Genomic DNA, 24,214 nt, shown 5'->3' on the forward strand with positions numbered 1-24,214 from the left:
CAGCTTTTCAACTGAGAACCCAGAGAGTCCATGTGCCAGGAATAAGGGAAAAACTGAAACCAGCCCTAACAAAATCTAAAATCAACCCCCAGTGGAGTTATGGTGATCTGCCTATACTCTACCTACTTGCTGGAAGAAAATAGAACCATTTTAGGAGGAAGATATCATTCAGGGCCTCCACAATTTTTATATATGCAATGTACGGTATTCAGGTAAACTTACTAGGCATCCTAAAAAACAGAACCAAATGACTGAAAAACAAGAGGAAATATACATGGACAATAGAAACAACCAATAGGTAGTAATTCAGACACTGGATTTATCAGACAAGAATTTTAAAATTACTTTGATTAAAAAGTTCAAGAATATAGAGGAAAAGATTAAGAATACCAGCAGAGACCTAGAGTCTATAAGAGAGTCAATGCATATTTTAGATCCCAAAATACAATATGTGAAATTAAAATTAATATTCATTAGATCCAGCAGAACAAAAGATAACTGAATTGGAAGACAGTTCAGTGAATATTACATAGATTGAAGTAGAGGGAGAAACAAAGATGGAAAACACAGAAAAGACTAAGATATATATGGAACATGGTGTGAAGGTTTGGAAGATTCCTAGAAAAGAGGAGACAGAGAATGGATTGGAAATAATTATTTGAAGAATGATTGGTTAAGAATTTTCAGTATTGAGGAAGAACATCAACAGATTCTACAAAAATATCCTTCAAAAATAGAGGCAACATTGAGCTGTAACCTTTTAATGGGTGAATGGTATGTTATGTGAATTTTATCTCAATATATGTGGTACAAAAGGAAATAAAGGCAAAAGAAAGTTTCAAAAAACAAAAACTGAGATAATTCATTGATAGCAGACTTGGCACTAAAATAAATCCTAAAGAGAGTTCTCCAGGCAGAAGGAAAATAATCCCAGATAGAAGTAAGTCTAAGGCGACTGCTAAATGAATTTTTAAAAAATCTCCAACAAACTAAAATACTAGAGAAAAAAAGGGTAACAGAGGGTACTTGGTTTATTTAAAAAAGAAAGCAGAACAAGAGAAATAGAGGAACAAAGAGGAAATGGGACAAATACAAAACAAACTGAGATGGTAGATTTAAAACCAGGAATCAGAAATCACATTAACTGTAAGTGGACTAGATACCCCAAATAAAAGACAACTCAAAAATCTTAGGCAAAATATTAGCACACTGAATCCAATGATATATGAAATGAATAATACACCATGACCAAATAATACACCATCACCAGGAATGCAACATTTGAAAATCAATTAGTGTAATTTATCACTATAAGAGGATAAAGGAGAAAAGTCACATGGTCATCTTAATAGAAATACTATTTAATAAAAACTCTCAGAAAGCTAGGAGTAAAAAATTTTGGGTAAATGGTATCTATTTTAAAATTTATATCAAACATCATGTTGAATGGTGAAATACTGAATTCTTATTCTGAGCTCAGGAACAAGTCAAAGAGGTCCATTGTTACCACTTCTATTCAACATTTTGCTAGAAGTTCTAGTGAACTCAATAAGGTAAGAAAAGAAAAACTGGGAAGGGAGAAATGAAACTATCATTATTTACAGAAGATATGGTTGTATATATAAATGAAGAGACAAAAGAATCTACAGAATTATAATAATTGAAGTGAATTTAGTACGGTTGCTAGATGCAAAGGCAATATAAGAAATCAATTATATTTCTATTTACTAGCAAAAAAAGAATTAGCTAATAAAATACAAACATCAAAAATCCAGAAATAAATTTAACCACTACATGTAAATCTTAAAACATTGCTGAGACAAATTCAAGAGGACTAAGTAAGTAGAGGGATATACCACATCTATGGATTGCAAAACCCCAAATTGAGGAGATATAAATTCTCCTGAAATTGATCTATATTTTCAATGCAATACCAGTTAAACCCTAATGGATATCTGCACCCACCCCCAAGGAAACTGAAAAGCTGTTTCTAAAATGTGTATGAAAATGCAGAGGGTCAAGAAGAGCCAAGACTATCTGGAAGACGATCAAAGTTAGAAGTCTTTCATTATCAGGTATGAAGACTTTGTAAAAGCTTTTCAATGCATTGGGCTGGGTCAAGTGGATACTCTTACAGAAATAAATGAACTTTGGTTACTGTCTCACACCATATACAAATCTCAGCGCTAGATGGATTGTATGCCTAATGTGAATGCTAAAACAAAGCTTTTAGAAGAATTTAAGAATATCTTGATAATACTGGGGCAAAGATTTATTAAACCAGACACAAAAATCATTAACAATAAAAGAAAAGATGGGTATATTGGACTTCATAAAAATTAGTGCTTTCTGGTCATCAAAAGTCACCATTTGGAGAGTGGAAAAGCAAACCAAAGAGAAGATGTTTATAATAATACATCAGACCAAAAACTCATATCATTAAAATATAAAGAACCCCAGCAAATCAATAGGAAAAAGACAGATAACCCAGTAAATATGAACAAGTGACTTGAACAGGCACTTAACAAGTGAAAATTTCCAAATGGCTAATAAAGATATAAAAAGGTATTCCACATATCATTACTTCTCAGAGAGATGCATATTAAAACCACAACAAAATACACACTTACCATAATGGATAAAACCACAAAGAAATACACACTTGCCAGAATGGCTAAAACTAATAAGGCTGATGGTACCAAGTACTGCTGAGGACATAGAGCAACTGGAACTCTCATACACTTGGTGGGAGTTTAAATTAGTACAACCACTATTGAAAACTATTTGGCAATATCTTCTACAGCTAAATATACATCCATCCTATGATTTAGTAGTTTTACTCTTATGTATAAACCCAAGAGAAATGAGTACATGTGTGCACTAAAAGATATGTACAGGAATGTTCATGGCATCTTTAGACATAAAAGCCCAAAATTATATGCAACCCACATGTCCACCAACGGTAGAATGGATCAATTATAATATACTTATTTGATGGAATACTACAGAGTAATAAAAAAGAGCAAACCATTGTTATTGCTACATGCAACAACATACGTGAATTTCACAGACATGATGATGATCAAATAAAACCAGACACGAAGACTACAGACTGTATAATTCCATTTACAGGAAAGTCAAGAACAGGCAAAACTATTCTATGGTGACAGAAGTCAGAACAGCGGCTACGTTTGAGTATGGACTGGGAGCCTCATCTTGATCTAGGTGATGGTTATATGGGTGCATATATATGTAAAAATTCATTGAGCTGTCACTTAAAATCTATGCACTTTATACATCATTAAAAACATTAAAACTTATGATCACTACTTATGTAGTGTTAGTCCTCCATTTTGACTGGTCTCTTTGGCCATAGAATGTCAGGGGTCTGGGTGGAAGGCAGTAGGAAAAGTTTGGGAGGAGGTAGGGAAACAGAGAGGAAAATGTTATCAAATGGGCCTCCTAGAAGAAAATCACCACCTTACATTACAGAGCTTGTGTATAATGTTGAAAAGTTCATTTATCCACACAATAGACAAATTAAAAGATATTTATCTATAAGCCGTTGAAATAGCATTTTTGTAAAGTAGCCCTCTCCATGTTCATACCAAATGTTTGTATCTCAGAGTGGTAAGGTTGCTCACTTTCTCACATAGCATCATTATTTTCTTATTCCTAAATAACTTTCATCCCCAAATTTATCTTTCTCTGTCCCATTCGAGTCTTTATTTCTCTGATCTTAATTACAACCTATAAATGTTAGTCAATATGTATTAAGAAGTAGTGAGTGAAACACCAGTGTAGGGATACATTAATGTGTGTGGTCATACAACTGGAAAACAAAAAACCAAGAAAAGTACAAGTGCTGCAGTGCATGAAGACAACACAGACGGCAGTGGATACGAATGGCTTTCCTTTGAGTTGTGGCTTGACAATACTTTTACTCTTAATTGTCCACAGAGAACAGAGGAAAAACTATGTTTTTCATCTTTTTATCTTCCATTTACTTTCTAGGAAGACAAAGTCTTATCTTTATGCAAAGCCGTGGAAGAATTTACATAGTTACATAGATTACTGCAGCTTAGATGACTTTCAGCAAGTTTTCAGTTCCACACCCAAGGATACATTACCATTTTAGACTGAAGTATACAAGCTATATACATTAAAATGCCAGTCTTTTCAAAATTCTTCCAAGTATGTGTATATGTGGTTTCCTCTTCTTTTTTAAAATTCATGCAGTAAAGTTTTAGGGGTATTTTTCAAAATTTTAGTACTAAAGTATTAAATTTGTATGTGATGTAGCACCTTTATATTCCCCTTCTTATCCATCAAAAGAAAGAGAATTATTGTACATTTAATCTCTCCTTTTACCAGTATTTATGGCTTGAGCAAATAGGAGAGCACTACAGTACCTAAAATAAACTGTTATGAAGAATCAAATGTCTACCACGGCAACAGGTCTTTTATGAGGATTATCATCGCACATCCATTCCAACTCAACAGTGCACATTTACTCGACAAGCCTCTCACAAAGTTAAAAATAAAACTGCAGTTAAGAATGTCAAGTTCCTCAACCTTACTGAATTTTAGAACAAATAAAACAAGAGAAACAGTGATTTCCCAGTCTATCTACAAGCAGAAATGCCAGGAAATAAACCTGTAGTATTCTGCTCATACAACTTAAATTTCCTTTTCTAAGTCATGACATTTTGGGGGGTTGTTCTGTTTTATTCTTCTTTTTCAACATAGGAGGACTTCAAAACATAAATTAAAAGATCAAAACTGCTCCCTATGGGAAGGAACAAGAATTAAAATGGATTTTTTTTTTTTTAGCAAAGAGACAAATTTTACATAACTGCACAAATTAAAAATGTTATGCAATGGAGAAGATTAAATGGAAACCACATCATGTTAAGTATTATCCCAGTTTCCTGTGCTCTGGAGAAACGTTGCTGTATTGAATACTACTTGACCGATCTGAAGTATTCAACTCCTTAGGACAACCTAAGCAGTATTCTAAGTAGAAAAATATTACAAAATGTCCTTCCACCTATTCCAGCAGAAATACACCAGGAAAATTAAGCCTGAAGAATAACTACCAAGAATTCTGTCTGTTAATTCAAGTCTCCTAAATACAAAATATCAAGCTTTTTACCATGTGCTCAAAGGAATAATGGAAAGGAGACGGCTGGCAATAAGCAGTACCTATTTTGCACTAATATGAAGAAGCCAAGACATATATTTGGGAGCCACTTGAACGTCTTACTCCTTTTTGGTGTAATAGTAGGTAAATATAAAATACTGGCACCTGCTTAGTTCACAAATTCATGAACTAAAAAGTGGACAACTGCCTTGGGGAAGGGAAGCATCAATTACCTAATTACATAACAGGGAGCTGGGCATACAAAGAAAAGGGCTCAGAAGAAATATCTTGAAATCTCAAAGGTAAGAAATGCTGAAGATGAGGACTGAAATGAGACTAACCAAATGTTTTTAAGATGAAAAATGTTGCCTCCTTGAAAATATACTTTTCCCCATATACCCTTAAGGGAAACATTCTCTCTAAGGAATATCACAATTTGGAGTTACTTAACAAGACAGCAAATAAAACCTTTATGCAGCTGTAGCAGCTACTTTCTTTGGATGGTTTATACTTAAACTATTTATTTGATGCATCTGTTATCTTATGATTACTTTCCATTCCTTGAGTTTCATAATAACTTGAATTTAAATTCTGAATTTTATTAGAGCCTGCTACATTCATTTTAGTGCCAGATAAAGGTATCAAATAAAGGGGGACTCTTGTGTGGGGTAAATAAATTAATTAAAGGCCAGAAATTGGGGTGTTATAGTGTAAGACATTTGAGGGACCAAAAGTCATACAATCGAAAGATATTTCATTATATTACAATAATTCATCTATAATTATATTGCTGTGGTGTAAGCAGCATATCAGTATTTAACTTATTTACTTAGGTCGTAAGACTATCAGAAATGTGATCATACAATCACCCAGATCCTGTTATTGATCATTGGGAGAACACACAAAGTAATAATGTGGTCTAAAACACATATAAGGCCAATAACTTAGAAATTTTCACCATTTTGAGGTACCCTGTTCTTAATAAATATGACAAGAACAGGTGCTTGAAATGTGGGCAAGGTGAATAGTAGACTTTAAATTGTATACTTTTATAAAGTATTTGAGAACATACTCCAAAAATTGAGATACAAAAGGAATTCCCTTATTAAAAAAAATAGTCACAGCTATCCTAGTAGGTTTCTTTAAAATAACTTACCTTATATAAAGCCATTTGTTATTTATTTATCAGTAGTACTTATTTATCAGCATATCATAGTTATTTAAGAAATCAGCAGTAATATAAAAAAATAAATAAAAGGCAGTCTTTCAAGGGTAACTGAATCCATAATTCCAAGATGGACCAGAATATTGAAATTAACTCAGAAGACTTGATTTTCTGTTCCAGTGGTTCAGTGGTTTGTTTTATAGAGGTTTGGAAGAATTAATGAATTTCAAAACAGCTAATTTAATTCATTCAACCATAGGATCTGGCACAGTAATTAGAAGAAACTGGTCTTTTACAATGTCTTTCCTCTATTACTTTCCTTTTCTTATTCTTGCCTCTCGATTAGCCATATATAGTTACAAAATAAAAGAGTCAGGATTTATGATGATATGAAAATTACATACACTATAATCAATAAAGGAGGAAGGGAAGGGATGATTTGGCTCTATCTCCAAAACTGTTACAAAGAGAATTTAGTGTATTTGTTTCTCTTAAATCTACTTCTATTTTTCTCCTAATGCCAAAAATGAGTCCTTTCATTTAACATTTTCATATGAATTATTTTTTAGTTCATTTTTGATGTGACTAAACAAAAGCTTTGTGAATTTTAAAGTGCAATTCACTGACACTAACAGCCTGCATGTACCGTAACTGCTGCAAACTCAGCATCTTTCTGGTATTTATAAGTAGAGTGAGGATGAAGATATTCTATAAGTGGGCACTACTCTGAGTGTTTTCTGAGCTCTTCTCAAAAGCCCATTCTAGATTATTCAAGGAGGCTCACCAGTTGATAAATTAGCCTTCTCTTTCCTTCCTTTTACTCTGCCTGCCATTTTACCATTTCATTTTCTGTCAAGTCCTCCAGAAGAAGAGGCAATGAAAATAAATGAAAGTGAAACCCACTGATTTCCAATATTCACAATGCATCAATTATACCATCAATCATTAGGGTATACCAACCATTCTTCTGGATCATTTCCCCTTAGCAACAAAGTCCCTTTGGTTTATACTTTACTAGTATCTTCTACTAGAATGCACAGTTTTAAAAATGTCGTGAAGAGCTAACTAACACATTTCTAGACACAGTCAACCTTACTATAGATATAAATGGACATTTTCTTGATTATTGTAACCCTGTGCCTGATGGGGTCACATTCTGTGAATTAGCTACAGAGTTTGGTAATAATGCACCTAAGATTTCCCGTCATTACTGAGAACGACCATAAGCTAGGTGTACAGAATTTTCATTGACTCAGTGAGAATCAGGTAGCCATTTGGGCCACTGAAAAGTATAAAAAGTTATTTCCGATAATCATTGTGGACAAAAGTGTGAACAGGATAATACATTTTGAAAATAGTTTAATATTTGCCATTTTTGTTGCCTGTGCTATTAATATATACATTGGTTCAGTAATAAATATACTATTACATAGAGTGCAATACTTTTAGTATTCATAACTGGTTGAAATTAATGCTGCTATTATCTCAAGAAAGGAATAAATAAATATCATGCCCAATTCCAAACTAATGCTCAAGAGGTTATCATCAACAAAAACTACAAAATAAACATGTTGGGCCTTTTTAAGCATGATTCCTGTAAACATCGCAAAAAATCGCTTTTCTCAGTCCTGACATTTCGTGTGATGGCTTTAAAAGAAAACACAACATACAAATCCTATCACTTCTTTTTTTGCATAGGGGATGAATTAATCATATTTTAAAATGCAGCAATCATTCGGTGACATGTCTTCAGCACACAGCACTTGTTTTCGGTATGAATTCAGAACTTTTGAGCAATAAAAGTGCTCTGCATAAGTTTATAAAATACGCTTTCTGGATTTAAATTTAACAGAAAAATTTCAAAACAAGTCATAGTTATAATTCTAAAGTATTATGTACATAATATCCGACTACAGGAGGAAAAGCCTCACTGCAGCACAGCACAGTGTACAAATAAGCACAGTGTTTAATAGAATTTCCCTTTAGGAGTTCCTCACATCAGTGCCTCTGGGGCTAATGATTACGTTAAAAAAGGCCCCTTCTACTTGTTGCATCCAAAGTGGAAGGGGGATGTGAGGGCAAATTTAAAGTAGATAATGGGGGGAAAAAAGGCAAAAATACAGTACATATGCTTTAAAGAGTGCACTTTATGAAACAGCTTGCTTTATTCATATTCTTTTATAAAGTGCAACATTACTTAAAACAGAGACATGTACCTTAATATTTTGCAATAACCATTAAAACAAATTGCCAGGAAAGAGCAGTGCAAAATTAAAGACATACGTAGCTTAGCATGCATCTCAGATGGGTCCCCAATATAGAGCGTGGGACCTGAAGTTCTTATATCTTTTTTTTTTTTACTTTTTAGAAAAAGATTAATAATAGCAGGTTATCGTCATAGGTAACCATAAAATAAAAACAATAAGTTAAAATCCTCTCTGAAGAAGTAAGTATATGCCACACATAAAATTCATTACAGACTCTTTTTCAAAACAGACCTTTTTTGCTGATAAATCACTGTTCAAAGGGTGCAAGTCTCTTAAAAACCCACGATACCCACAAGGCGAAGCAAAAGGTATCATCACAGTACGAGGAACTCTTGTTGGCAGACATCTGAAGAACCTGTGACTTATTTTGTCAGCAGCTCAAATCTCACCAGTCCCTAATTAAATTGACAGACATCTTTGCTCTTTCAAAAACAGTCCTGTTGGCACCATGCTAGGTCACTAAACAGTATGATATGTGGTCTATTCACAGTAACATTCTCTGTCCAGTGCTTTTGGATGAGGATAACCAACTGGGTTTTCCTGAAAAAATTCCCTGCAAGGCAGATTCCAAGGAGACCAATGGGACACGTTTTTCAAAGCACAGAACCTGGCCGCAGGCGCACGATGAGGGAGCAGAAGGGACAATGGATCATCCGTTATGCTGCTACCGTTCCTATGCTACTCAGTCTGAGAACTGGAAGAGGGTCTCTGGGTTATTGCTGTCGGCAGGATTACTGGGCTGCAGTGTCTTTGTGGGTGTCCTTTTGCCATGAGAATGGGAGGAAGAAGAGTGAGAGCTTTCACTGGAGCTGCTGCGCGTCTCGGTACTGGTGCTGGTCTTCTTCATTTTCCTTCTCTTCGCCAAAGGGGCCTTATCAACATTCTGAAGGCAAAACCCCTCTCTCTTGTATTTGTTAAAGGCCTAGGGGAGAAAACAAGGGGAACCCCCGTGAAGGTAAAAGGATTGAAGTCTTCCTGGCTGTCAGGACTTATAGAGAACTTGCGTTTGGCAAGCTTGGCAACCACAGCTTCAAGTTGTTCTGGGAACGTGGTCCTTAAAACCACTGTATCCAAAACTCCGGGCAGGGTACAGAAGCTCATGGGAAAGGGTTTCTGAGGGCTCTGTTTAAATCTACCCGTTAGAGCATCCAGGAGTCACAATTCTAATGAATCTTTTGAAGAGGGCAGGGCTACCTCTCAATTAAAAAACCACTGACGGACTGGAAATTCTTGAAGAATATCAGCAATCTAACTCACCTCTCTCCATTACTTTGACTAGTTCTGTGTCTGAGATTTAAAATTCCAACCACAAAGTCCCAACACAGAGCCCCTGGTCTCCACTCCCACATCAATGCAATTTGGGTACATCTTGGATACAATATATGCAGAGAAGATTAGCTCTGTAAACCTCAGCCTGGCTTCCTCCTCACAGCAGCCTGTCTTTACTTTTCTTAGATTCAAGCTTAGGCATTGCTGAAGTGACAACCTTACGTCATATGTCACTGAGAAGATTTGCATCACCTGCCTCAAATGCTTGCAGTTCATCTCTTCACACCTCACCAGATCCCAGTTCATTAATATTTTAATCCATTTCTGCAGCTGAAGAGGAAATGCTATCCTGTCTCCTTTCTCAAGATAATCCTTTTGGAAGTAATTGTATTTCTCTCTAACTCCTTGGTTCCTTATCCTTAATGTATTTGCATCTGCTTGGCACGAATGTGCAGAATCTACAGTTATTGCTATGCAGTCGCAGCCTTTCAAGTATACAGTCTTTACTTAATACCAATTAATTTACTTCTTATCCCTCACAGTCTCTAGAACATATTATGCACAAAATGATTTTTGAATGCATGGACCTTCACATGTGCCTTAGTTCCTAATGTCTATTTATAGTTTTTACAGACAGTCATTTAGCTTATTTGAGAGAAAAAGTGTTCTAATACAGACCTGTGGTTGCCAAGGGGGAAAAGGGGTGGGGGAGGGATGTATGGGGAGTTTGGAATTAACAGATGCAAACTGTTATGTATAGAATGGATAAACAACAAGGTCCTACTGTATAGCGCAGGGAACTAGATTCAATATCCTGTGATAAACCATAATTGAAAAGAATATGAAAACGAATGTGTATATATATGTACAGCTGAATAGCTTTGCTGTACAGAAGAAATTAACACAACATTGTAAATCAGCTATACTTCAATAAAACAAACATTTTTTTAAAGTTCTCACAGTGTGCATATTGTTTTCCTTACCGAGTCAAACATTTCAACTATTCAAGTATCAGACTACTGGCCTCATCTCGCAAACTCATTCTAAATGTCAAATAAATATTTTGTGGGTTAGCGGTGACTCTGGTCCCCGTGTACTTTCTGTTTATAAATGTGTTTATATCATGAAGAGATTTATAAAAGCGTATCTAAAATTAAAAGAACCCATTTTAAAAATTGTATTGCTAAGAGGGTGTCTCTTAGCAATAGATTATAGAGTAAGAACATCTATCTGATCCCTTTCCAAACCGCCCTACAAGTGCAGAGCCCAGAGCCTTACATGGAAGGTTGCTTTCACACAGGTGTGCACAGCAGCTCCTGAAGACCCTAGAATGTCTGGAGTCATCAGAGGATTTGAGGATAGCTGACTGCCATCTTGAAGCCATTCATTGTATCTCAAGCCAGACATTTTAAGCCTTTTATTTGGATCGACTGTGAGAAGTCCTGTGGGAATAAATAAGATATTTTTATTTTATGATTTGTCATTTCAAATATAGTTTAAAATCAACCTCAGACATAGATCTCAATTATGTTCACAGGACATGATGGTTTCTGTAAGGCGTCAACCTCCTACAAAGATAATTATGTACATTTTCATGTACATTTAAATCCCCTAGTGAATACCGGATGTTAATAATAAAGCCCACAGTAGCCTATATCTGGAGGCTGTAGGCTAGCTGGCTTTCCAATCAGGAGAAAATAACCACCTAAAACAAGGACTCCCACTAGTGACCAGGCAAACTCCCCCCAAACAAAGAGTACCAAGATTTACTTCATTCATGTACAAACATCTTCTACAAGTTAGGGAGTGTGGAGGTATGGAGATGGACACTCAGAGAAGAGCTGTGGGGAGGCACACAGACAAAACCCAGGTCTCATCCATCACATTACAGGACAAGTGTTGTAGCACGAGCCAAGCGCACGGCAGGCCCAGGGGAAAGGCTCAGCCTAGGGAGTGCGGGCACCCTGGAAGGCTCCCAGGAGATGAGTCCTGGGGGATGAGCCATAGTGGGTTTGATGAAGAAGGGTGCCCTTGTTCAGGGATTAGGAATAGCACGTGTAAAGGGGAGCAGAATCCGAGTGCTCAGCACATTTGAGGAATTCAAGTGTTCGAGAATGGTGGAGCGAAGGTGACAGGAAGCAGAGGCAGGCAGGGCCAGGCTGTGAAGTGCTTTGAATTGTGAAGGCTGCACTATGGAGTTTGACCTGAAGCTCACAGGGATTGTCTGAAGGATTTTTAACAGACAAGAGGCATGATTGCATTTGGCTATTAGGAAGGTCACTGTGCCGATGGATGACAACCACGTAAAGTGAAAGGAAGTGAGACAAGTTGAAAGCATGCTGTGGATTTTAGGAGAGAGACGAGGACAAGAACTAAGGTGACAGCCATGTGAATGGGGAGGAGGGGTGGCTGGGAGGGATGCTGCGCCCGCAGGACTGGGTGCCTGGCTGCGGAAGGCGAGGGAGGTTGCGGGGATCTAGGGTGATGCTGGGTCCTGTCCTGGTGATCTGGCTTCGTGGCCATGTAAAAAGAGGGGGAAAGGAGGAGGCAGATGCTTGGGGGAAAGGAGAGTAAAAAGGAAGAGGTTCATTTTGAAGGTGTGAGACTGAGATGGTGGTGGATCCAAGTGCTAGTGCACGTAGTGAATGTGGATAAGATTACTGAGGGAGAGTGTGCTGAGAAGAAAAGAAGGCTGAACAGAGTCGCCTGAAACCTTTTAGAACACACAGGGATTCCTTGAGTGATTCACAAACAAATATATGTCATGGGTATGATTCCACTTCAGTCACTACACATCATATAAAATATGAAATTTTTCATTAGATTCTTACCTTGGATCAAATCTTTAGCCTCTTGGGATACATTCTTCCAGGCTTCTCCTTCAAAGGAGAAATCTCCCTTTTTAATTTTCTTCATGATTTCCACCGCACTGGTGCACGTCAAACTTTTGTCATGAGATTGGAATGGAACTTGCCCTGACAACATTGTATACTATCAAGAAAAAAAAGGAGCAAAACAGAATGTCTGCCAAAATCACCATCAAAGCCACTCTGGTAATTTCATTACCAACTTAGCGTAATTTCCTAGATATTACACTTAGCATTACTGCATTTAAAAGATTACATGACTTCAATCACTGAAACAACCAACACATTTCAGACTTGTATATAAAGAGGAATGGCTTAGTATGATATCAAGATTTAAAACTATTTTGATAACTGTATTCAGACAAGAAGAATAAAAAAGGGATACTCTAACCATCTCAAAAGATGGTATTAATGTTGACAGAGGGGTGTGTACATGCCAAAGGAATTGCAGGTCCTGGCTAAAATGGCCCAGCAGGGATCAGGGGACACAAATAAGAATGGATCTTGAAGACGCTGAGCTGGAGTGGGTGTGTGGAACATAAGACCTGACTGACGGAGAAGAAATTATTGCCATGGAAACACTTGTCTGAGACTCAGGATTCAACACCCTGGCAGGGACACCTGGAGCCAGTACGAGTAGTCAGCTGAAATGGCTCCTTGAAGCTCGAACGAAATTGTGTACTGGGATCAGCAGATGCACTGATTCGTAAAGCTGCAGCAGCAGTCGCTGTACTATGGACACGACACACTCAGAATCAACCCGAGGAGGTCCAGAAGACACAGCAAATTACATGCATAGGTGCCCATCACCTCTCTCTGTTGCACCAATGCTTCTTCCTTAACTCACACCTATGGCCTCACTGAGGGGGGCTCCCGATGATCAACTGATGAAAGAAGAAAGGAAATTGGGCCTACTTGTCAGGTGGGTTGGCATTCTTTCACTCGGGTGCAGCTGGCCTGTTAGAACATGAAAAGCTCAGTGAAGACACCAGCTCAGGACAATACCCTGTGAGGTGGGGTGCTGTCCTTTAGGACTGTGCTGAACCAATGGCTGATCCATTGGTGCTGGGTCCCCCATATCTAGATTCTATGGGCACACGACCCACTTACAGAATTCACGTTTCCTGTTCTTCAGCCTTAGGGTCTGCTCAGTTAGAGGTCTTGGTTCCGTGAACTCAAGTGATCAGCTCCACTTGGTAACAGTAGGTGGCAACTCAGTGGTGCACCCTCTGCTCTCCCTCTTTCCCTGCCTCCCTGGGATTATGGTCCTTAGGTACATGACAAAACATAAGCTTTAACTTCAGGTTCTGCTTTCTGGGGAATCCAGACTAAAATATCTTTCTATTTTTGATGAAGATTTTGACCTGTTTCCAGTTTGGGGCATTTTGAAACATGCTACTATATATCTTCTTGTACGTGTCTTTCTGTACATAAAAATACACATTTCTGTTGGCTATATCCCTGAGATTGGAACTGCTGGGTCATTTGGTCTGTGTATGTTTGGCAGATACTGCCAAGTAGTTTTCCAAAATCTGCTCGGCTTCTTATCTTACCCCACTTCCTAACAGATACATTTGTGGCTAAGTACAAGAAAATATCCTTCATATTACAGTTTTCTTGCTCTCATGTGTAATAATTCAACAGGCTTTTGCGTGGAAAAACTAATTCTCCATCTTTGGAAATCTTTAAAGGAGACTGGTGACAGGGACTTTGTAGAAAAGATCCCTTTTCTGGAACAGTTAGAATTAAACAAACTTTAGGGCTCCTCTCAACTCCAAGATCTTACAATTTAGTTGATTATCCAGGAATCAACTTCTGTTAAGAATAATTCTGTGTCTGCAAACTGTTTGTAAATGTTGTGATAAGAAAGTATCTATATACATAAAGATATACATCTCTCTCTCTATGTGTGTATATATATGTATGTATACACACACAAGAGGGAATTAGGGAGAAAGGAAAAGTAAATGTGGCAACATGTTTAAATGTTCACAGTGTTATTCTCCCAAATTTTCTCTAGGTTTGAAATTTTCACAATAAAATTTTGGGAAGAAAGTGAAAAAATAAGAAATCCTGAATAAAACACTTGGAAGAAATATGTTTTAAATGTTATATTCCATCCTGTGGGTATGCTATATATTCCTATGGGATAGCATATAATCCTATCCTACGTTTTCTAAATACTGTCTGTTAAGCTCTGAATCATTGTGTGCCTTAAAATTCATATGCCAAAGAGCCAACCCCCAATGTGAGTGTATTTGCAGGTAGGAACTTTATGGAAGTAAAGGTAATGAAGTCATGAGGGTGTGGTCCTCATCCAATAGGATTAGTGTCTTTACAAAAAGAGACACCAGGGAGCTGGCTCTCTCTCTCTCTCTCTCTCTCTCTCTCTCTCTCTCAGCACATGCACTGAAGAGAGGCCATGTGAGGATGCAGTGAACAGATGGCTGTTTGCAACCAAAGGGGAAAGACCTCACCAGATACCAACCTTCTGGCACCTTGATATTGGACTTTCCAGCCTCCAGAACTGTGAAATAAATTTCTGTTGTTTAAGTCACCCAGTCTGCAGTATTTCATTATGGTGGCCCTGAGCAGACTTAAGACACTGTGTAAACTCTATTTTAATTAAAGTCCTGTGAATTTCCAGTGAACTGCACATATATGAGGTAGACTGAGTTGTAATCAAAGCTGCATGATATGACGTGATGCATCTTCCTGAAGTATTTGTTTTACCCAATGGGGGTAACATAAATTATTTTCATATTAAAGTATCCATATTCATGTGTATTAGATGCAACATGTAAAAGGGCCATAGATTTCTAAGGCAAACCAGACGACCCACCCCCAGAAAATTTTGTGCTTACTATGGGATAGCTCAGGCTTTGTATCTAGATCCTCTGGAGGTATGCACTCATTTATATGGAAAAGTTTGCAAAGCATTCTTCTTCTTCTTATTTTTTTGGACAGTTTAATGCAGGTGCTAACTATGCTTTTCATCTGTATTTCGTGTCTCTAAAAGGCAAGGATTTTTAAAAACCACAACCACAACCTATTATCACACCTAAAACAATTAGCAGTCATTCCTTTGTATCATACAATATCCAGTCAATATTCAAATTTCTCCAATTGTGTTATATGTATTATATAAATATATCTGTATGACTTAGATTTACAGTTTGAATTTAATAAATAGATTTGAAATTAGAATTTGAATCAGAATTCAAGTAAGATGCAAACACTGTTTCTTAAGTGTCTTTTAATCTATAGGTTCCCAGGCTATTTTTTTCTCATAATTTATTTGCTGGAGAAACTCGGTTGTTTGTCCTGCAGAACTTCCCGCAGTCTGGACGTTGTGATTGTACTCTTGTGGTATCATTTAATCTGTTCTTTGTCCCCTGTTCCCAGTTAAAACTTGACAATTAGATCTAGAGAGAAGACTGGCTTCTCTCCATGCCATTATACAAAGTTATTTCCATAGACACGGCATTTGGAGTCTCTAAAATACCTGTCTGCATGTCTAAGATTGTCTTTTAAAACCTTAAAAAGCATGGTAATTATATTTGGCCTGTATTTAAGTAAGGGCTGTTTTACAAGGGGTAAACATATTATTGCTAAAAAAGAAAGGCTCTTTTTTATTTAGACGAATTTTTTAGGAGAGTGCTACTGAAATCAGTTTAAGTCAAACAAAACTCTCAAATCTACAGAAATTAGTTTTTTATTTTAATTTAAAAATCATATTCATAAATATGTAATTTCAGTTTGAAAATTATAAATAATGACTTAAAACTGCTGAAATAAAAACCATATAAAGCTTAAAAATAAAAGAACCATCCTGCAAGGACAACTGGCTGCCATTGGGGGAAAACAAACTGACACCAAAATAAATCCCAGATGGAGTGCATAAGTATAAAAATAAAACATAATTCTAAAGGAAAATTTAAGAGAATATTTTTATAATCTTGGGTTGGGGTGGAGTGACAATCTGACATCAAAGCCAGATACCATAAAGGAAAAGACTAACATATCCTACAACATAAAAATAAAAAAAACTTCTCTATTTAAGCTCTCAAAAAACAAAATTAAAACCCCATATTACTACAAATAAAGTTTTCAAAGACATGAAAAACCAGAAAAAACATTTCCAATATTAATGGCAGACAAAGAATTAAAATCCTTCATAGACCTTTAAGTTTCCATAAGAAAAATTTCCCCATAGGAAAGCGGGCAAAGCTCATAAACAGCAATTCATAATAGAGAAAATAAAAATGTTCAAATACACGAAAAGATGCTCAAACTGAATACTCATCAAGGAAGTGCATGCAAATTATAACAACAGTATTTAAAATTGAAATTGATAGTATCCAATGTATTCACATACAGTTGATGAGAACATGATCTGATAAACCTTCTAGAAGGAAATACAGGCATATATGTCAAAATAAAGATCTATATATCCTTCTCCTAGGAATCTATTCTAAGGAAATAATGAGATATCAAACTACATATATAACATAATCTCATTTGTTAAAAAAAACCTGAATATATATACAAATATATAGAGAAATCTGTAGAAAGATATAAAGCATACATAATAGGGGGTAGGGATGGGAGGAGAGTAAGAGCTTACACAATATTATCTCTGTATGATGAGATTACGAGTGATCTCACTTTGTTCCTTATATCTTTCTCTGTTGTCTGAAAACTTCTCCCTATGATTATGCATTACAGGTTATATGCAGAAAACATAAAGCTATTTTGAGAAAAAAACATGCCGAGATTCTTCTAGCTTAATGTTCTGTTTCTGATCCCGGCATCCAAAGAGATTTTGTGAAAAGCATGCTCACCACGATTACTATAAGTTACTATAAATATTTTTAGTTTTTTCTATCAATTTGTTAATTTATCCTAAGTGATATTCCTTAATTACCTTTTAGCCTGAAAATCTCAGAGAATATATTTTAAAATATTTTTCTATTAATGAGTCACTTAGCTATTTTCACATATCTAACATGCATATCTTATGAAAATATACTACTGCTTCTTTTAAAATACATATATACACAACTGTAATTCACATTAAACACAGTTGCCTTAAATATTCCAGAATAAACCAAAATAAAAATTCCTACATTTTCTCCAATGTAAATTTTAAGAAAGGGAAATAGTCAGGCCTTTTACTAAAAAGAAAAGAAACCAATTTGCCTATTTTCTCACAAATTTAAGAAAAACAGCAAAGAGAGAGATATACAGAGGACATCAGAGAACTGACTGGGTTTAACGGCCTGACATATGAACTCACCAAAATGACACCCAAGCTCCAGAGGTCACAGGACTCATCATAGCCATTGTGATTCAAGAGCTCTGGGGCAGCGTAGTGAAGAGTGAAGCACGGCGTCTTCAGAGGCTGATTATCGGGTGGCTTTAAGCGTGCAAACCCGAAATCAATTACTTTAATTTCCAAATTGTCATTTTCATCAGTGAACAATAAATTCTGCAAGATACAAACACTTCATTAGTTTCTCATTAAAATGGGACTTGGTGCTGCATTTATACAATATTACCTGTCTATCTATTTACATTGGATTCAGATACAGAAAGGTCTGACAGGGTGGGTTTGGGACCTGGATGTCAGCGTACTGTTGCTCTCTGCTTTATACTTTTCTGTATCACATCAATTTGTACAAGGTCATGTGGAACATTTTCAGTGGGACCATGTCTCTTCTTTGTCTATGCTTTCCCTTCTGCTTGTGTCTGTCTTCGACCTCCTCCACCAACCTCCCTTCCAACCTGGCTCTCAGGCATCTAATCCTCATTTAGAGATGCCACCTAACAGAAGATGAAAATTATTATATTTTCTTCTAGCATTTACTTTTCTTTCCTGGCACGTATCAGCTCTGCAATATTAGACCACATTACCCACATTAGACCATAATTCCATGAGGCCAGCAACTGTGTGTCTACCTTATTCATGACTCTCTCATGTAGTAGATGCTTTGGTAAATATTTGTCCATTGAATGAAATCATAAATAAAATAGTTATGCATAATATCTAGTAAAGCCTATTAAAGAATACATGGTGGAGGCATACGTTTCAGAAATATTTTTTCCAAAACAGTTAATACTTGAACATTTTTGATGCTTATGGATATTACCCCTCTATTATTCAGAAAACATTGTTATTTTGAATCATTTGCCAAGCCGTGTCGATCACTAAGGTTTTACTGATTACTTTTGTATTTACCACTTGTTTAAAAAAATCTAACTGTACTGATGGGCAAATCACCATTTTTATTAGTACATCAAGCTAGTACCCACAGTAATTGAATCTGATTATATTGTCTTTAGACATCCTAATAAAATCTGTTATGCCTTTTTGATCATTAAATTATTCCCCAGTTCTGGAACACCACTTGCTTTTTAATATTATTTGAAGTGAAATAATATACATCATAGAATGCTTCACTGATACAAAAATCTTCTAGGCCCCCGTTCAAAAGTTTAAAATGAATGAAGTGGTAAGAAAGAAGCAAAAAAAATTAACTGAAAAGTTTTCTTAAATTTTCTATTATACAAAATGCCTAATCCTGAATTTGTGATGGAATTAAAATGTGAATATAATACAATGTAAGGCTTCACCACAACTGAAGTCATAGCTGGGGTTCATGGACCAGGTACTTGGGATAAGTCTCAGCAAATGACCCCTGAACTCTCCCACAGCACAAGGCACTGTGCTACATACAGAGCACTGGATGAAGCACACCTGGCCTGTCCTCCCAGAGCCTACAAGACTTTGGAAATGACTTTAGTGTCTTCTATACTAAGACCGGCTAAGGACTTCCTTGTTCTTAGATCTTGAAATGGAGGAGACGTGGCACGCCCCTCTTCACTCCTCTCCCAATTCTCAAAGTGTAGTTGGGTGTGTATGGTCAGAAGTGGCAGGAATTAGTCATTCAAACCACATTTATCCTTGTCTCAAGTTCTGACAGAAACTAATTTGATAAAATTTCTCAATCTTTCAAGAATATGGGGACCAATTTGAAAAATACAAAGCAGCTTACTAAGAATGTCAGCCAGCTTCTAAATTTATTTGATTCTCACCTAGAAATTATCTTGCCTATGCAGAATATGAATACCACATAAATACCTACCAAAAGATATACAGTCAGATCTTAAAATGCTACATCAATGCGAAAGGGATTAAACTTTTAGCTTGAAAATAATATACTCTGCCACTTAAAAGTCAAAGTGAAAGCTATTTTATTATGAAAGTGTTAGTACAAAGGCACATTTTCATGTCTCCAAAATATATGTTGATTTAGGACTATAATGGTAGTAGAATGTCCTTAATAATCAGACAATTCTTCTTTTCAAATGACTATTTGAAAGAAAAGCTTTATGACAGATAAGAATTAAGCTATGTGAGTATCTTTTTACTCAGTAAAATAGGAAGGCAAATTTCAATTCCTCTGGAGAGGACAGTTGCATCATTTGAGACTCATGAGGTGACAGATGGCCGGTTATCAAAGAATAAAACATGTGAAAATGAATTCTAGACAGTCATGGAACAGATCTTTTCAATTAAAAAAATTACATGCTTGTTCCTTGTCTATCAAAAAAAACATTTAAGTGGTATGCTTTCACATTTAAAAATAGACAGCAAATCTCCAATGTACAGAGCGCCATATTTTTAGTGGGCGTTGTGTGGGAGAGTGAGAATTGTGATGAAGGAAGCAGAGGGGTAGCTATCATAGTTGCAAGTTCATAAAACACAATTCACTTTTGATTAATTACGAGTAATATGAATAACAGTAATAGAAAGTACATAGACGCTTAAATACTTTGGGACTCAGTCAATTATATCCAAAGGCACAGAATTCCATCTTAAAAACATCCTCTTCCTACCAATAATCCAAGGTACTTAAATAAAAGGCAAAAATGGTGCTTTTTGAGAAATATTCTTTTGTAATCTAATACAAAAATAAACACCAAATTATTATTTTAAATATACTTAAAAATGCATTATAATCACATGGTATTTAAAATTGAAATTCTATTTTAGATAGTAAATATATATAATTTTGCATAGGGTAGAGGATGATTCATTGTTACTCTTTTATAAATTATTGGGTTTTGTGTTTAAATTTTCATTATTCTTTTGATGATTTTCTAAAAGGGAGGAATTTTCACATTTTTGATCTAAAAAGGGATCATTCTAGAGTTAGAACCTTCTTTCTTAACCTTTTGAAAGAAGAAATATATAAAAAGCTGCTACTTCTACATTGCTACACAGTTCTATAAATATTATAGTACATGAGCAAAGAAAAGCACATGTAAGGATGGCATAACTCATTAAACAAAGACAATGCTTTATATTTAAAAATTTAGAACACAACAATATACATTTCTATTCATGAGCTAATCAATTTGATTACAAAAGTGAAAGATAAGCTTTCAAAATACACTGTTAAAATCCCTCTAAAATGGTATACATATAGGAGGGGCATTATTTTCTGCTACAAAAATTTCCATTGCTATTTTTAGTCCACAATTGTTGCATAAAGTATTTCTTCCATAAAAGGCTCTCACACTTACAAATATAACCTCAAGATGATCAGCTGGCAAAAAAAAAAAAAAAAAGAAAGAACGAAAAGACAAATTTATTTTAGACTGAAATAGAAAAGAAAAAAAAATGCAAGAAACGTGATATTTGCAAGTATCTATTTAGCAGAAAGCCCTGAAAATAAAAAACCAAAACAACCCTCCCACCAAAAAAAAAGCCCACACATATCTGGGGGATATTTAATAATGATGCTAGACTGCATTATATGAGAAAACATGTAATTTTATACCTCGGGTTTCAAATCTCTATGTACCACTCCAACATCATGCATGTGGCTTACAGCTGAAACAAGCTTCCGCATGATGTAGCTGGCTTCTGTCTCACTGAAGTGTTTCTTTCTCTTAATGCGTTCAAATAGCTCTCCCCCGTTCAGAAGTTCCATCACTAGAAATGTGTGAAGCTAGAAAAGAAAGAAGAATAACGTGGAGGGCCTTGATGAAGAGGAGGAGAAGCTAATCAACGTATAAAACATTTCCTGACTATGAACTATTACCGATAAATTTAAATAGTCCCTTGTTAAAATAGTCAACGTCGATCCTTGTATTTTAGGGGAAAGAGTTGAAGGATAATGTGGCTTTTTTAGAGTTCTATTTCGGTAATGGAAAATTTCAAGTACTGCAGTGAAATCTTTGTATATCCTTTCCTTGACTAATTCTTTCATTTGAATTCCATTCCAACCGTCTCTGTCAAGTGTACATATCTTTCTTCTTAAAGTATAAGCTAGTACAGATAATAATGTGAAATTGGCTGCTTTAAATAATATAGATTACTGATGGAATATGGGCAACTACCCCCAGGAGGCCTGACACACACATTTAATGGCAAATTTACCTTTTAAAAAAGGCACGGTTGGATGATGTCACTTTAAATCTTCTGTTAGGGCTCAACAGATTAGTTTCAGTGTTCCTGTTAATTCCCATGCCAAATACCCATAACTCACTTTGGGCTTTTTTTTTTTTTTTTTAAATAATTGCTTTTGATCCCAAGGCATTATCTTAATTAAATAGTATTAAAAGTCATGTATTTACTATGTTTTGCATACATTCCCATAAAGAAAATAATGTAGGAGCTACTGAAAAGCAAGGGAATTACATCAGCTCTCCAATGAACACAAATGGTTTAAAAAAGATACAAATCAATACTCAGATTCAAGTGCAATGCCTTATAGCACCAATGTCACTCAACAAACAAAACAAAGTATGCTTTCCTTTGATAAGCAAAGTCCAGGAAAATTGCTTCATTAAAAAGATGATTATAGGGGCTTCCCTGGTGGCGTAGTGGTTCAGAGTCCACCTGCCGAAGCAGGGGACACGGGTTCGTGCCCCGGTCCGGGAGGATCCCACATGCCACGGAGCGGCTGGGCCCGTGAGCCATGGCCGCTGAGCCTGCGCGTCCGGAGCCTGTGCTCCGCAATGGGAGAGGCCACAACAGTGAGAGGCCTGTGTACCGCAAAAAAAAAAAAAAAAAAAAAAAAAGATTATAAAGACATTATCCTGCACATAATGGGCAAATTCTAGAAAGTGAAAAACCCTTTTATTAAAAGAATTGCTCCCAGGCTATTAGAGACCATGCTAATTTGAGTTTCTACATCAGACAAATTAAGAACAAATCTAAAGGTCTGCTACAAGTATATGCCAGCAAGCTTTAAAAAAATGAGGGGCAAGACCTACAGTGGTTTAAGAGATAGGTTTTAGAGTCAAACCTGCATCTGAGTGCCAGTTCTGCTACTTACTTATCACCTTGGGGATGTTACTTTACCTCTATGAACTTTAGCACCCTTACCAATAAAATGTAGGTAACAGTGAAAAAATATATGTATAGTAGCTTGAATAATGGCCCTCCAAAGATGTCCATATCCTAATCCCCAGAACCTATGGATGTTACCTTATATGGTAAAGGGGTTTTTCAGAAGTGATTAAGGATCTTGAGATGGGAAGGGTATCTTAATTATCCACCAGAGTCAACAGTATGAGATGGGACTATGGAAACAAAAGACTGGAATGACATGGAAGGGTCACAAGTCAAGAATGTGGGCAGTCTCCAGAGCTAAAAAAGACAAGTAAATAAACTGTCCCTTAGAACCTCCAGAAGGAACCAGCCCTGCTGACACCTTGACTTTACAGCAGTGAGGCTGATTTTGAATATCTGACCTCCAGACTGTAAGATAATACCTCTGTATTGTTTTAGGTTTGTGGTAATCTGTAACAGCAGCAATAGGAAACTAATAGAGTAGTAAAGCACAAAGCATGGTATACAAACTACACTGCTGTACAGTCAAAGGCTGGAGACACACCCACAATCAATTTCACCCATCAGTTGAAAAGAGGACTATGGTGGATTCGGGCATGATCTAGGCAACTGTGTCACCATCATGGAAAAAACAACCCAACTATCAACAACTGTATATGAGAATGATAATATATTTATACTGGTATACATAGGATTACATCATGAGATGGTTTCTATTCTAGCAACTCTTGAATATAAAAATAGCAAATAATAAAGTTAATTTGTCACATAAGTAAAATATTAGGGATGTAGTTCCTGAGATCTGACAGCGGCCTGATGGTCAGAGATGGAAAGTCTTTCAGGGGAAGTAGCTAGGGGCACAGCTGCAAAACCGAGGGGTGTGTCGAAGGACATCCACCAAGCCCTTGATGCATGTGTGGATCGCCTTCAATAGGAGACTGCCTAGCCTCCTCGTAAGCACCCCCAGTGGGCAGGGGACTCTACCTGCACTGTAGTAGAGTGGCCCGGTGAGGTGGAGGCAGCAGAGGAGCAGGGAGAACAGTTCCCCCCGAGTCCTTGCTTCAAAGAGCTTCCTTTCCTGACTATAAGCACCAAGGATGCAAGTAGATGATGTCATTTTTGGGTGCTCACTCA

The 24,214-nt window shown here is 36.3% G+C and overlaps 1 protein-coding gene across 2 annotated transcripts in view; it reads right to left on the reverse strand.

Annotated features, from left to right (window-relative positions):
* Window positions 1-7,679: 7,679 nt before the first annotated feature.
* The window catches only part of RPS6KA5 (ribosomal protein S6 kinase A5), a 189,266-nt gene continuing 172,731 nt past the window's right edge, over window positions 7,680-24,214 (reverse strand). For both annotated transcript variants that reach the window (XM_082617202.1, XM_082617201.1), the window contains 5 exons: window positions 21,561-21,731; window positions 18,011-18,202; window positions 12,676-12,835; window positions 11,123-11,286; window positions 7,680-9,497 (listed from right to left, as the gene is read on the reverse strand). In XM_082617202.1, coding sequence (XP_082473328.1) covers window positions 9,258-9,497; window positions 11,123-11,286; window positions 12,676-12,835; window positions 18,011-18,202; window positions 21,561-21,731 — 927 coding nt within the window. In that variant the 3' untranslated portion in view covers window positions 7,680-9,257. The remainder of the gene's footprint in view (window positions 9,498-11,122; window positions 11,287-12,675; window positions 12,836-18,010; window positions 18,203-21,560; window positions 21,732-24,214) is intronic.

Source organism: Mesoplodon mirus, assembly GCF_964341445.2.
Source record: "Mesoplodon mirus genome assembly, chromosome: 4".
Lineage (NCBI taxonomy): Eukaryota > Metazoa > Chordata > Mammalia > Artiodactyla > Ziphiidae > Mesoplodon > Mesoplodon mirus.